General features: G+C 40.2%; 1 protein-coding gene across 4 annotated transcripts in view; it reads left to right on the top strand.

The window, feature by feature from the left end:
- The window catches only part of LOC134880854 (rho GTPase-activating protein 42), a 61,726-nt gene that overhangs the window by 37,986 nt on the left and 10,329 nt on the right, over positions 1 to 13,411 (top strand). For 2 of the 4 annotated variants that reach the window (XM_063907964.1, XM_063907963.1), the window contains exons 5-14: positions 6,034 to 6,135; positions 6,348 to 6,458; positions 7,535 to 7,639; positions 8,444 to 8,573; positions 8,906 to 9,006; positions 9,562 to 9,671; positions 10,388 to 10,444; positions 12,593 to 12,671; positions 12,980 to 13,019; positions 13,335 to 13,397. In XM_063907964.1, coding sequence (XP_063764034.1) covers positions 6,034 to 6,135; positions 6,348 to 6,458; positions 7,535 to 7,639; positions 8,444 to 8,573; positions 8,906 to 9,006; positions 9,562 to 9,671; positions 10,388 to 10,444; positions 12,593 to 12,671; positions 12,980 to 13,019; positions 13,335 to 13,397 — 898 coding nt within the window. The remainder of the gene's footprint in view (positions 1 to 6,033; positions 6,136 to 6,347; positions 6,459 to 7,534; positions 7,640 to 8,443; positions 8,574 to 8,905; positions 9,007 to 9,561; positions 9,672 to 10,387; positions 10,445 to 12,592; positions 12,672 to 12,979; positions 13,020 to 13,334; positions 13,398 to 13,411) is intronic. The other 2 variants (XM_063907966.1, XM_063907965.1) reach the window with 1 other exon arrangement.

The following is a 13,411-nucleotide window of genomic DNA, read 5'->3' as shown; positions in this document are numbered from 1 at the left end:
TTGTACTCTGTGCAATGACAATAAAGTTGAATCTTATCTTATCTTATCTTATCTTATTCCTGACAACATTTTGTTCCATTCAAGGGTCCTTAATGTTAGGAGCACCCCAGGGGTCCTTCACTTGCTGGGTGTGAGGAACAAGTGCAAACAGACCCAGATGGGAGTCAGCATAATTTGAGCGGTCCTCATCCTACAAGGGGGGCACAGACATCAGATGAGTCTCTACTAGTTTTAGTCTCCAGAGGCAGAAATGACATTTGCATTCATGCTATGAAATCCCAGATGCTAACCAAGACGTTGTTGTGGAAAGGGATCAATTTCAAGTGGATGGGAAATATGTTCGCCAGCTGTGGGCTACACTAAAACTTTTCAGTCATAGAAATCAAAAAGTATACAGTATACATCGTTTAAAGTTTGCTTAACCTGGGGATGTTGTGCTAAAGAAAACATTGGAAATTATGGCTGGGCAAAGGCGATCATCAACTACATTTCCAATGGTATTGTATTGTGCTGATGGAAAAGTGTTATCGGTTTACAACATCCTTCGGTAAGTTAGATGTCAAAGGTACTAACAGATGGTGCCAAAAAGAGAAACTTACACATAGTGACTTTAATTGACACAGTTTATGTGTAATAGGATGTGACCTGCACAGTTTTCCCAGCAGTACTTTAAACACCAGATTATTGAATATGTAATTGATGCCCTGTTGAGTTGCAGATAATTTAGCATAATGAACTTTGTCATATTGTGAGAGAAGGGTTGCTGAAGTGAAGAAAATGCACACTAAAATAAGACAAGAAAACAAAAGGCTTCAAAAACACTTTGCCCAATAACAGTGAGAGAAAAGGAAGTTAAGGTGACAGCTCTGCAGATGACTCTTACTCTATGCTGCAAAACAACTAAATGCATGAATAGGGTGATGGAAATTAAGCTTTTTTCTCATTATTCTCTTGTCTGTCCCATCACTTTCCACTGTGCCCTAACCAGTAAAGCAGAAACACCAATAAAAACAATCTTTCAGAAAGTAATTACTTTTTTCTCCTGATCACTAGCATTTCAGGAGCCAGTCAAAGTAGACCTTGAGAGGTCGGTCTCTTACCTGTTCCACTGCAAATATTTCAGCTTCTTGCAAAAGCAATATGCATTAAATTAGTTTATATTCAAACAGCAACAACATACAGAATTAAGTAAAGGCTCTAAAAGTATAAGTCAGGAGTATATGCTGGCAGTTTTAAAAGGTTATTCATGGATTTCAGTTTTTTTACTTCAATTCTCGGCGGAAAGTTTTAATACAATTCCGTTTTATCCAAAGGACAGTATCCGCTATACACTGCAATTTAACAATGACTTCATGGAATCATTTTGATGGATGAGCAGACGTAATGGTTTGGATACTTATTGTATTTCCTTGCAGAGTATTCACTGTTTTCTGGCGCCAAAAGTGACACTGAACACAGGACTTCTGTTTCACATCATTCCCTTTGTATGGTGAACTTTACCAGCCAATCTTCTCTGGCTCTCTGGTAAAATAAAGCTGAATTGTTGTAAAAAAAAAAAGAGAAACGTCATTGATAAAGTTGAGAGGTTCACAAAGTAAAGTAATCTTTATTATTTGATTTATTTGAAGATGGCCTCAATGCTGTTATTAAAAAAATGTCCTATTACCTCGCACATAATGAGAGCAGTGAGAGATCTCCTTAGTCATCCACGACCAGCGTCCAAAACAAATAACCATTTGTGTGTCATCTTAACAAGGAGTTCCAAACTTCCCGATGATTCAAACGGTCTTTTCCCACACATGATGTAGCCCGTTAGTTGGTTAGAACAAGGTTTAAGTAGATCTTAAAGGGGAACACCACCTAAATTAAAGGGGCACTTTTATGCTCATTTTTCAGGTTTCATAATTGTACTTTGTGCCTCTACTGTGATGTGTACACATGCTTTAATGTTCAAAAAGGTCTTTATTTTTCTCATACTGTACCCCTCTGTCTGAAACCAGAGCCCAAAGGAAGGAACCTTGGGATTTTAGCCTTTGCAGACCATTTACATGCACAAACACCTATATAACACTCTACAGGAAAGATAAAACCCCTTAAAGCATAATAGGTCCTCTTTAAGATTTTCAGTAACTTATATCCAAGGCCTAGGTGTGTTCAATCGATTTTTGTAAACATGAGCTACTCTTTCTCAAAGCCAGAGAAGTAAGTCTTGGGATCTGTAAATTCTCATCCATAGACGATGAATCATTTTGTGGACCCACACAACTTTTTCTGTTTTTTTTATGCCCAGATAAACTTCTGTTGTTGTGCTTTCAGCTCTAAAACTATTCCTGTATACTTTGAGCACTCCCCTGGTTGCTCTGTTTCATCTTGATCATGTTTTCATGGTCTATGGATCGGCTCCAGATTTATAACTTGATGATGTAACACATTTGAGTGCTCTAATTTTAAGATAAGAGAGTGTTGTTCATGTTTACCAATACACTTTTTTGACTGCCTTTGACCATAGGATTGACATGTAAAAAAATTGATATGTGCATAGTTTCCCTTTAAGAGGGAGAAGCCTAAGGGATCTCTATAGGATTGTACTGAGCTATACTCCTGCAGAGCCTGCCAGAGAACTGTTTGAAACCATTAAAATAAAAAAGCTTTTGAAGGTTTATGAGAATGTAGATGCAAGCTTCTTTCCCTTGCAGCTTTGATTAGATTCAAAGACAATTTCTTTGTTCACTCTTCACATACTAGGCTGTATGGACCTTTTTTTTAAACTTTTATTTGTATTACTTTAGATTCATTTCACTATGTTTCAGCAAGAGAATTGGCACTGATAAATGTTATAAATGTTTTTCAGATGAAAGCTTTTGCAGTTTGCCACATACACCCTAAATATGATATTTTTAGAAGTCTGGGTATTTGTTTTCAGCTCTTTGGAAGCAGATGTTTGTAATTATTTCGTGTTAATTGGCCATCTTCTTGCTGCCTGTGATGTCTCCTCAGGAAGTAGTATTTCAGGTTAGGAGGGAGACATTTTTTGGCTTTGCAGCAAAGAAACTCCAGCTGAAATCCTTGCGTTCGCTCAGCCTCCCCCGTGGAAGCGAGACCATTTCATGTGTGGTGGAGCATTAAAAAAAACGCAGCTATTGCTATTTAATCGCCATTCTGGACCCCTGCTCCAATTAGCTTTCTCTAATGAGCTCAGAGAGATAGGTTGTGGAGCTCTCCCTTTTATGTCCCTGCTCAGAGAATTCATTTTAAATGAACTTCTGGTGCGGCACGTGACGCATCTCTAGCCATTGATGTTTGTTTTATGCCATAGTGTTTGAATGAAATGAGGAAGTGTAGTGTGTGATAACCAGGGTTCCTTCCTCACACATTCGACCTACCTCGCTGCTTACATTTGTTACCATGGCGATGAGAAGCTCAGAAATAATGGCCCTGAGGCTCGTTAAGGCCAGTGTCAAAACTGCAGATGTACGGCTAGCCTCCAATATTCCTCCTGCCTGCTCCCAGCATCCAATTCTTCTTTAGCACGCTGAGAACACCTGATGACCAGTTGAAAAGCTGCCTGCCGCTTTCCCCATCATTTTCCTCCCTGCAACGCTCCATTAGCAATTAGCAAACGCGCACATACTACAGCTGGCGTCAAAGTGCTCTTAACGTCAATATGAGATCCGCCCGTGAAAAATTCTACTACAGAGGAAGCCGCATCAGAATTTCTCATCCTGCATCTGATTTATTCATGAGTGCGAACAAAGCAATCAGATGAGGAAATCTCCCAAGTGGTAGGTTCATGTGTGTTTTGTGTAGTGCAGAGTGTTGGGAAGTACTACGGCTTCATCCATTGCCAGCCAGCTGATTGCACAGGGGCCACTGGCATTAGTTATTGTCAGAAACGCCCCTGTCATGTGTTCTTCAGGGTTTATATCTCTCCACATCTATGTCCTCTGCTACCCGTGTAGGACTTCAAAGCCTTCGCCCACAATGCTCCCTCCTTCTCTCAGACTCTTTGCTATTTAAATTGTCGTATTCCACCCTGATTACACAAACAGATCTGGGGGGGAGATGCTTTCACCACATGGACAAACCAACAAACACCTGGTGTTCTGCTAGGGTATCATTACGGTAGTTTCAGTTTGTACACGTCCTGCCTGGATCAAAACAAAGCAGGACACTTTGGGTGACTTAATCAGGCTGGCTATGCCTCACAGATTCTCTGCAGCTCTGAGTCACTCCCCAGCTCTTTACTTTGGACGTGTGAAAGAGTTAGTCCAGACAAACTGTGGAGGTGTGTTTTTTTTTTCTGGCACACTGGTCAGCAGTGCAGGGAGATTCTTGCTGTGACTGCGGGGCTCAGCTAAACCTAAAGCTCGTAATTTAATGTGATCCCCAGTGTGTGCGTGTGTGTGTGTGTCGTGTTATTTTCCCCAAGGCTTTACTTGCATGCGTGCGCACAAATGTCAACAGTATTCACAATGGCAGACAGTCAGCACCCTTTTGGTTATCTGAAATATAAAAACACCCCGATCCATTAGGGAAATGTAATTCCTGTAAGCATCGTATCATAGTTAATCACACATCTTTTTTTACTTAACCATGTTATTTACTTTTTGTTTCTGAATAGTGGGCACACAGTGTACAGGATTGATTTTCTTTTCTTCGCGCTGCTGACAAGATCAACCATTGGGCCGACATGACCAGGGAAATGGAAATAAGATGCTACTACACAAAATTATCTATTGATTTTTGTGCTGTATTTGTAAAAGTTATGTAGGAGGGTTACAGTGTGTCCTGGTGAATTCCTCCGCTGTGTTTAACTGCTGGGGGGGGTTGCTGAGGCAGAACACTGTTCTAGGTCATATCAGTAGCTGGTAGATTAGACTTGCTAAATTTCAGGGCCATGGGAATGAAAACAAACAAGGAGGATCTGGTTACATTGGCCGTTTCCTCACACTTTCCCCCCACCCATCCCCAGCCCCCCTTTTATTATGTGTCTCCACTCGCCCCTGCATGAGTGTTTGCATAGCGGGACGGGCATTAAATGGGCAAAGCTTGGTTTAGAGGTCAGACTTGCAGATGAGACACTCGAATGCCCTCGCACAGTCAGGTTCTGTTTGCATGGGCAGAGTTTGATTAAAGCCTGCAAAGTGGATCTTTTTTTTCAGTCAGGGGGAAAAAATGTTCAATCTCTTAGTCCATATGCTTTTATAGATGGGCATCTGGCATGAAAAGCCCATTTCCTGTTCCTTCATCACAGCCTTCTGGGATATCCTGTCTGAATCCTGGGACTATACAGCTTGACTTGTCTTTGTAGGTGGAGCATAACAAGGAAAATGTAACGGAATCCAGTCAGTCCTGTGTGAGACACTGCCAAATGCATTATGCCAGCAGTGGCTCAGTCAGTAGGGGCTTTGACTGGGAATCGTAGGGTCGCCGGTTCAAGTCCCCAAACAGACTTGAAATATGGAAAGTGGACTGCTACTTGGAGAGGTCCCAGTTCACCTCCTGGGCCCTGCTGTGGTGCCCTTGAGCAAGGCACCGGACATCTCCAATCCCCCCTCCCCGTTGCTGCACGGTAGCTGCCCACTGCTCCTAGTAATAGGATGGGTTAAAAACAGAGGACCAATTTCACTGTGTGCTCTGCTGTGTGCATGTATGTGACAATAAAGAGGGTTTCATCCTCCGATTCTTCTTCTTGTTCTTTTATTGATGATGAACACTGTTTATTTTCCTGTGAACTTGTGTCCCTGGTTGGGGCGCTCAGAAATATAGTGAATATGGCTCTATTTATAATTAATGGTCCTTATTGACCATGCCGACATTGTCTACTCGTCATTTAACAGTCATGTGCCCCTTATATGAACTGTAATAATCTATTGACAAGAATATTGAATGACATGGGCCAAGCGCCATGTGAAAACGTAGTCAGACCTCCCCCTAGTGGCAGTTCAAACACACACACGCTGCCACATCAGGAATACGTGACACATTTGTTGTAATGTTTAAGCCTTTTATGTGTTTTGTGGATCCTTTCAGGAGGGGAAAAAGAAATTCGATAAGGAAACAGAGAAATACTACTCCACGCTTGAGAGACACCTCAACTTATCATCCAAGAAGAAGGAAGCATATCTGCAGGAGGTAAAACCAAAGCAAATGTTCTGATCCTCTCAATATGTCTTTGAATAATGCAGTTTTATGGCTCAGTGTCTCCTAAAAATAAAACTATTGTTTGTGCACCACTCTTGCACCACCCTCCTAGGTGTTCATGCAAGCATTAACTCTCTGTCCACACCGTGCTCTGCCACTTTGACCCCTGCCCCACTGACCCTGGTTTGTTTGCTCTTTCTCAGGCTGACACGCAGATTGATAAGGAAAGACAACTCTTCTACGATGCGTCCCTTGAGTATGTTTTCAAAATCCAAGAAGTGCAAGAGAAGAAGAAATTTGAGTTTGTTGAGCCGGTAAGAATCAGTTTTACATATTTCTGTGCTCAGTTAATGCACATTTAAGATGCAGTCATTGCTTTGCTTTACTGAATATGTTGTTAAAAGCTTACTTTAAGTGGCATCTAATTAAAAAATCACAGATTGTATTTACTGCTAGTCCAAGTAGCTTTTTAAATGTGTGTTGTCTCTTAAAGACAGGCACAATGATACATCCCTCACAGGTATAATTATACGCGTGTGTATTCTACTCATTTGTCATCTTTATCGCAAATTATCTGTAATATAAGTCAATCCATTTTTGGAAGGTAGTGCATAAAATTAGATTAAGTGGTTGTTATGAAAAGCCTCTATAAAAGCCCCCACCTAACAGATATATGGAGTCAATTCTAACATCTTTTGCGTAAAAGTTACCAGAAAGCCTGAAGTCTTCTAAGGTGTTAAATGTCTGGAAATGTAAGATGGGAAGCAAAGTGAATGTTATTTTGTTTACACCCACTGGCAGCTCACCCAGAGCTCCAGCCAGAAATGTAAATCTGCAGGCCCCAGGTAGTTGGGGGTGGGGGGGGGGGGGGGGTGGGGGTGGGAGTAGTTGACAAGAGCAGCTGTAAGATCTTCCGTGTTAGTGAAGGGAAAAGCTTTTTCCACAATGGTCAAGGATGTTTGGGTTTTGTGCTTAAAATTCCATCAATATCTGTCAACCACCTTCAGAAAAAGTTGTTTATAGTGGTCTGATTTGTAGAGTTAATTCAGTTTTGACTGACAATGCAGTATGAACTTTATTATTAGTATTTTAATACAAAAGTAGATCTAATTGTAACATTTATCTGAATGATTAAAAGCACAGAATTAAAGCAAATTAGTTTTCACAGTATTAAACCATGTTGGAAAGAAAGAAATCCCTATGGACTGGATTCCCAATGTGTAAGAGATTCTGAATGTGCGATTATAGAAATGATTATCAGCGTTTTTGTGTTCAAAATTGAGCATTTTGTGTCACAATGTTGCTTTTTAAAAGGGCATTTCTTACTTGAATTAGCAATGACGCTCTACATTAACTCAGTAAATCACCCCCTGTTATTGTTCGTTTCCAGCTCCTGGCCTTTCTTCAGGGTCTGTTTACGTTCTACCATGAAGGATATGAGCTGGCTCATGAGTTTGAGCCGTACAAACAACAGCTCCAGTTCAACCTACAGAACGTAAGTCCCAGCAGCTCCAGAGTGGTACACAAAGGCAACCGGCCACGTAATCAGATTCTGCAGCTTATCATACCTTGATATAACAAGTGGAGTTTTCACAAATGGATAGCTGTGTGATTAAATGAGATTCTTTGCTGCAGAGAGGATCAATATTTTTAGAGTGTTGTATAGTGGGCGGTTACTGCAGGCCATTTAATGCTAGTGTGTCAAGAATTGGGAGTAAAACTCCAGCTGCCGCCATGCCCTCTCCTTCCATCACCATGACCTCACCACTTGCAGCCTCAGGGCTAAAATTTCTCTCTGACCTGAAATGTCAGCGCCATTGCCCTGACAATTTCCACTCGGTAACCCTCTCTCCATGTCCTCAGATGCAGAGGGCTCTAATAGGAGCAGCTGAAGGTGAAGCTGTCTCAGCACCGCTCTAGTAGTATATAAGAAACAGCTTCATCCTGACCTTTTTAAAATCCAAAAGAAAAGAGAATTCCTGGAAGCATAAAGAACTGGGTCTCTGTCCTAATTTGCATCACCTCAAGTGTATCCCTGCAATACAAATGTATTGTTTTTGAATTAGATGCTGTCTGTGTTTCCATAAAGTTTGCCAATGTGTTCCTATCCCCAGGTGTTCTCGCCTCATTGCACAAATGTAAAGCATTTGTCAGATGTTTGACGTTTATTTTCTTTATTTGTTTCAGTCCGATGTAGACAAAATGAAGCTATATGAGATGAGAAATAGCAGGGGGAAAAACAGTTACACAAGACTTCCTCTGTTAATGCAATTATAATCCAATCCTATTTTCTGCGCAGACACGAAACAACTTTGTGAGCACTAAGCAGGAAGTGGAGAAGCTGATGAAGAGGATAAGGTCTGCAGATCAGGACTATAAACCCCCCGGCCAGTGGACGATGGAAGGCTTCCTGTACGTCCAGGAGAAACGTGAGTCTTTCTAACTAGACTCCCGACAAAGCCAACCCCCCTACCCCACCTCACTTATAAGTGCATGGTTTTACATCCATCACCATAAACATGTCTTGAGTTTTCCCAGGCTTCTCTCAAACAGAGCTCATAATTCATCCTGTTTACCGTTTCACTTTGATGTGCTCTCAAGTTGGGGGGGATTACTCAATGGTAGATTTTATCTGCAGTGATAAACATTTGATTTATCTCACTTTGATTGCAAATTGATTTTCAGAAGTCTTACCAGAAGCCCATTATTCACAGAGAAATATTTGGTCACAAGCTATATTTTGGTCATTTTTCCATCTCAGGTCCCCTGGGATGCACTTGGACTCGTCACTACTGCACATATGAGAAAAGCAGCAAGAACTTCAGCATGAGCAACAACGAAAATAAATCCGGTGGGAAGCAGGTAGTTCAATTTGGAGTATTTTAGCTCTTTTTTGTTTTATTTTTGTAAAACGCATATAAATACCAAAAGCAAAGAAATGACTCAGCTAGTACACTCTGTGTGGATGAAACAAAGTACTCCTTTGAGCCTTATAAGAATGTCTCAACCCATTTGGGGGCGGGGGGAAGTAAAGATGACAGGATTGCTACTTTAGAACAGAAATTGAAACATTTGTTAACTTAAGGCAGACAAAAAATGCTTCAGACAAAAAATCTACAAATAACAAGAGGGGAACAAATGAAAATAACAGTTTAAAAGAAAAAAAAGTGAGCATTTTCATTTCATTTACAAGCATTTGCTCATAAAGATTTGTAAAAACTTCATGAGAGTTACAATTATGTCATGTTTTGTGTATTAGATCAACAAACTACCACCATCCCATATGTTTTTGCATTTTCTAATAGGATGATTAATGTGTTTTGTCTTTGATAAACTTAAACAGAAAGTATTTAAGATCATTTCTGTCATGTTTGTCTTTAATTTATAATGAATAATGTGTTGTGTGTTCATTTATAGAATGGTATGGTTGTGAACCAGCCTGAGATGTTTAAGCTCAAGTCCTGCATTCGGAGGAAGACGGACTCCATCGACAAGCGTTTCTGCTTTGATATCGAAGTGGTAGAGAGGTCTGTGATCTGAATCATCTTTGCTACCAAAAATTTCCTACAAATTACCTTGACTGAAAACATGATCTTTAACACTAGTACCATCATCTCAAGCATGTTAACATTTCTTAGGTAGAACAGTGCATTTGGAGAAAAAGTTTAGAAGAAATTGAATATGCAAAGATCAGCATGGTATGATCTGTTCAATTTAAGCTTAATTAACCTTAGATGATACTTTATCATCGTCTGCCTTCTGGTTATAATAATAGCTACCCTGCAATTGCTTTAGTAATTATTATGTTTAAGTAAGTTAAATGTAAGGTTGCATTGATTTTTTTTCCTAAATATATCTACCATAGCATATTGACCAACATGAAGACAGTGGTGATGTAAAACACACCATGGTTAAACAAAATGTTTGAATAACCTAAATGAAGATTAAGCAATCGCATGTGGGATTTTTTTGTTCTCATGCATTTTGTGCCAGCCAACTGATACTGGCAATTAACCTGCATTATCCTGGGAGTACTCAGCACTTCAAGAGCCGTTCAGGTCTGATTAACATCTTCAAAGAGTCCTTGTTTACCAGATGTTTTCAGCTCTGTTTGTCTCCTGCATGTTCCTCAAGTCCTCTCCCTCCCAAGCTCTTTGTTTGTTGTATGTGTCCTCGACTTCAATATTTACTCCTTTCATTTTTTAACCCATTCCGTCTTTTCTCTGTGTTCGTGTCGATGTAGAAATGACATCTATCGTGGAACTCTTTTCAGGCCGCTTCAGTTTTTCTGTAAAGTCCGGTATGTGAACTGACCAGTGCTGCCCTTTTCAGAGCAGTTGCATGTGCTGCATGGGTGCTGCTAATCCCATCATTCACTCAAACCCAAACCTTCTAATGAAAAACTGCTGCCTTCTGAGCACTTCACAAAATCACTCGGTCAATGTGGGCTTCAGGACACAAACGTATTCCTAAATGATTTCCACTTCACTGCAATTACTCAGATATTGCATTGATTTATGTCATTCCGGGAATCAATTGATCATTTTGCCTCTTTTGAAACATTTCAATTAATTTGGCTGTATGGGAATATTCATAACTAATTTGTATTTATGGATGTACTGGGGAATCGCAAAAGGGATCTAACACGCTATATTTGGCTTCCCGCTGATGAGCAGTGGCCGAATTGATCAAGTCAGACATTACGAGAGCTCGATATAAGCTCATTATTGGGATGTGTTCTTCAGCATTATGGAGCTAGCTCATCAACGTGCATTATCGTTGCGCTGCACCAGCAGGGCTCGGCACGGCTCACCCTTGGCGAGTGTGGCTGAGCATGGACAATAACTGCAGTTTATTTGCAGGGCAACTCATTTATCATAAATGGCCATGCCCCCAAGGTGCTTGTTCCAACCACAAGGACAATGTGGGCCAAGCTCCAGTCAGCTTCAAGCTCATCCATTCATCCTCATTATAATAAACATGCTGTTACACCTATAGCCCCGCCAGATCCAGGCCAACAGTCTCACAACCTCGTTTTTAAATTGGTCGCGTAAATTAATCAAGGGGTATTCAGCCATGCACATGGTTTTATTTTATTTGACCAGTAAATATGATTTAATTGACAAGCTCACAGCAGTGAAACAAGTTATTTAATAAATTCCCAAGCATTTTGTCTTTCTAGTGTATACACAGTGATCTGGATAATCCAAACACTTTGGATGGGGACTTTAAGCTGCAGTTTGCCAATTTCATTAAAAAAACACTTTGTTTTCTCCAACTTTTACTCTATCCTACTTATAGTATAACATAAGATAGCTAACATGAAATAAAGCATGTTCTTCTGATTCCCCTCCAGAGCTCCTAATGGAATTTGCAACACAATGAAAACAACCAGTGGAGCCGAGGAGTCTCTACAGAGTGTCAATAACTGTCAAACTAGGCGACACTGATTATAATCATTATTTGATCAATCAATCAATCATGAATCAAGATTCTGTAACTGCATTGCCTATTTTCTCCTCTCAAATTATTCAAAATAAAAATGTTGGTGTACTGTTTAGCTGTAAAATTGAAAGTAAAGTTGAAAACACTCCTGCCAAACATCGCCCACCTGCTGGAACTCACTTTGTCACTTGACAGTACATTGAAAACATTTGAAAAATGAAGAAAAAGGCAATGCAGTAACATAAACCTGATAATTATATTTGATTAGAGCTGCCTAGTTTTTAAGTTGACATTTCTATAAAAATCTTATTTTCTGTGCTTTTGTTTGTCTGTAATTGAATCTTGTAAACTCAAACATATGATCATTCAAATTAAATTCTTTCCACCTCCACAATTTTGGACGTTGGAGGCATTAATATACATCCAAACTTGCTCAAATAAATCCCAAACTATCCACATGGTAGTATATCAGTAGAGCTAACATAAAAAATTGGGGCTTTTCTTTTTTGTTAATTCAATTAATATAACCTGTTAATTGCAGCACATGCAACTTGACATGGCTCCATGCTGATACTAACCATCACTTCTGGGTGGGGTTTGTTTTTGTTTGCCAGCATTGCCAGATATTGTTAAAGTTGGGTTACTACATCCTGTGAGATAACACTCAGAGAAGTTTTGACGCTATATGTAGCACTTGTGAAGTAAGCATAAGACACTAGATCTGCCGAGCCGGTAGACGCAGATGATCAGCGTTTGCATGTTGGGTGCAAAAATACAGAACAAATCACTCTAATATCAAGCACATGTAGAATTTAATTGGGAGTGGAATTTGATGCACCGAGCCAACCGAGGGCACAGTTTGAAGTCAAGCATTTGCACATGAGCTATTTTAGTCACACAAGTCCTTTTATAGTGGTCTCAGCCAATGTAAACAAGGTCTGTCCAGGGGGCCCCAAGGCAATGAGATCAGACTGAGAGCAGCTTTTCTCTGAAATGTTTCCAGGCATGGCGTGATGACACTGCAGGCACAGTCAGAATCCAACAGAAGATTGTGGCTGGAGGCCATGGACGGCAAGGAGCCGGTGAGGAACTCTGCCTGTTTGTCTATCAAATATTCGTTTTGGCCTGCCTGCTGTTTGGTCTGGGATTGTTTTTTTTTAAATGGAAAACAATACCAAATGTTAACTATTTGTCACTGGCACCCTCTTCTGGTGGGTTCAGGCTGATTTTTAAGAAACCATGACCTCACCAACCACTTGTGCTAAAAATAGGAGAGTCCATTTAAAGCAAAGGACCACTGGGAAAAAAAACTGTGACATAATTATTTTCTTTCTGATATTTTGTTCAGTTTCCCCTTGATTTAATAATGATGTGCTTAAAATGTCCCTAGATCTACAACCTCCCTGCCATATTAAGCAAAAAGGAAGAGAGTAAGTGCACATTTTTTATTTCTTTCCAAACCCAATTCATCATTAAAATGCATACATTTATCTTGCCAAGGCTTGTAATAAAATCCCGAACACATTCATGTCTAACACATGCTTTGTTACCTATAGCTATCTCTGTTCATTAACGCAATTACTTGACATACACCCACTCAGCTGACATAGAAGGGCCTTCGAGCACACGGCCATATCTTATTAGTGAGAGCACAAGCACGCAGGAGAGCATGATATTCCTGCATGTTGCGCGGTTAACCCAGGAGGTAATTGACGTGTCAACTCGATTCTCATGTTGTATTACAGCGTTTCTTAATGAGGCGGGCTTCAACTTCGTAAGGAGATGCATTGACCTGGTGGAGGATAGAGGTGAGGCATTTAAA

Source organism: Eleginops maclovinus, chromosome 18, assembly GCF_036324505.1.
Source record: "Eleginops maclovinus isolate JMC-PN-2008 ecotype Puerto Natales chromosome 18, JC_Emac_rtc_rv5, whole genome shotgun sequence".
Lineage (NCBI taxonomy): Eukaryota > Metazoa > Chordata > Actinopteri > Perciformes > Eleginopidae > Eleginops > Eleginops maclovinus.
The sequence above is the reverse complement of the archived record's forward strand: the minus strand, read 5'-3'. Positions and strand labels throughout refer to the sequence as shown.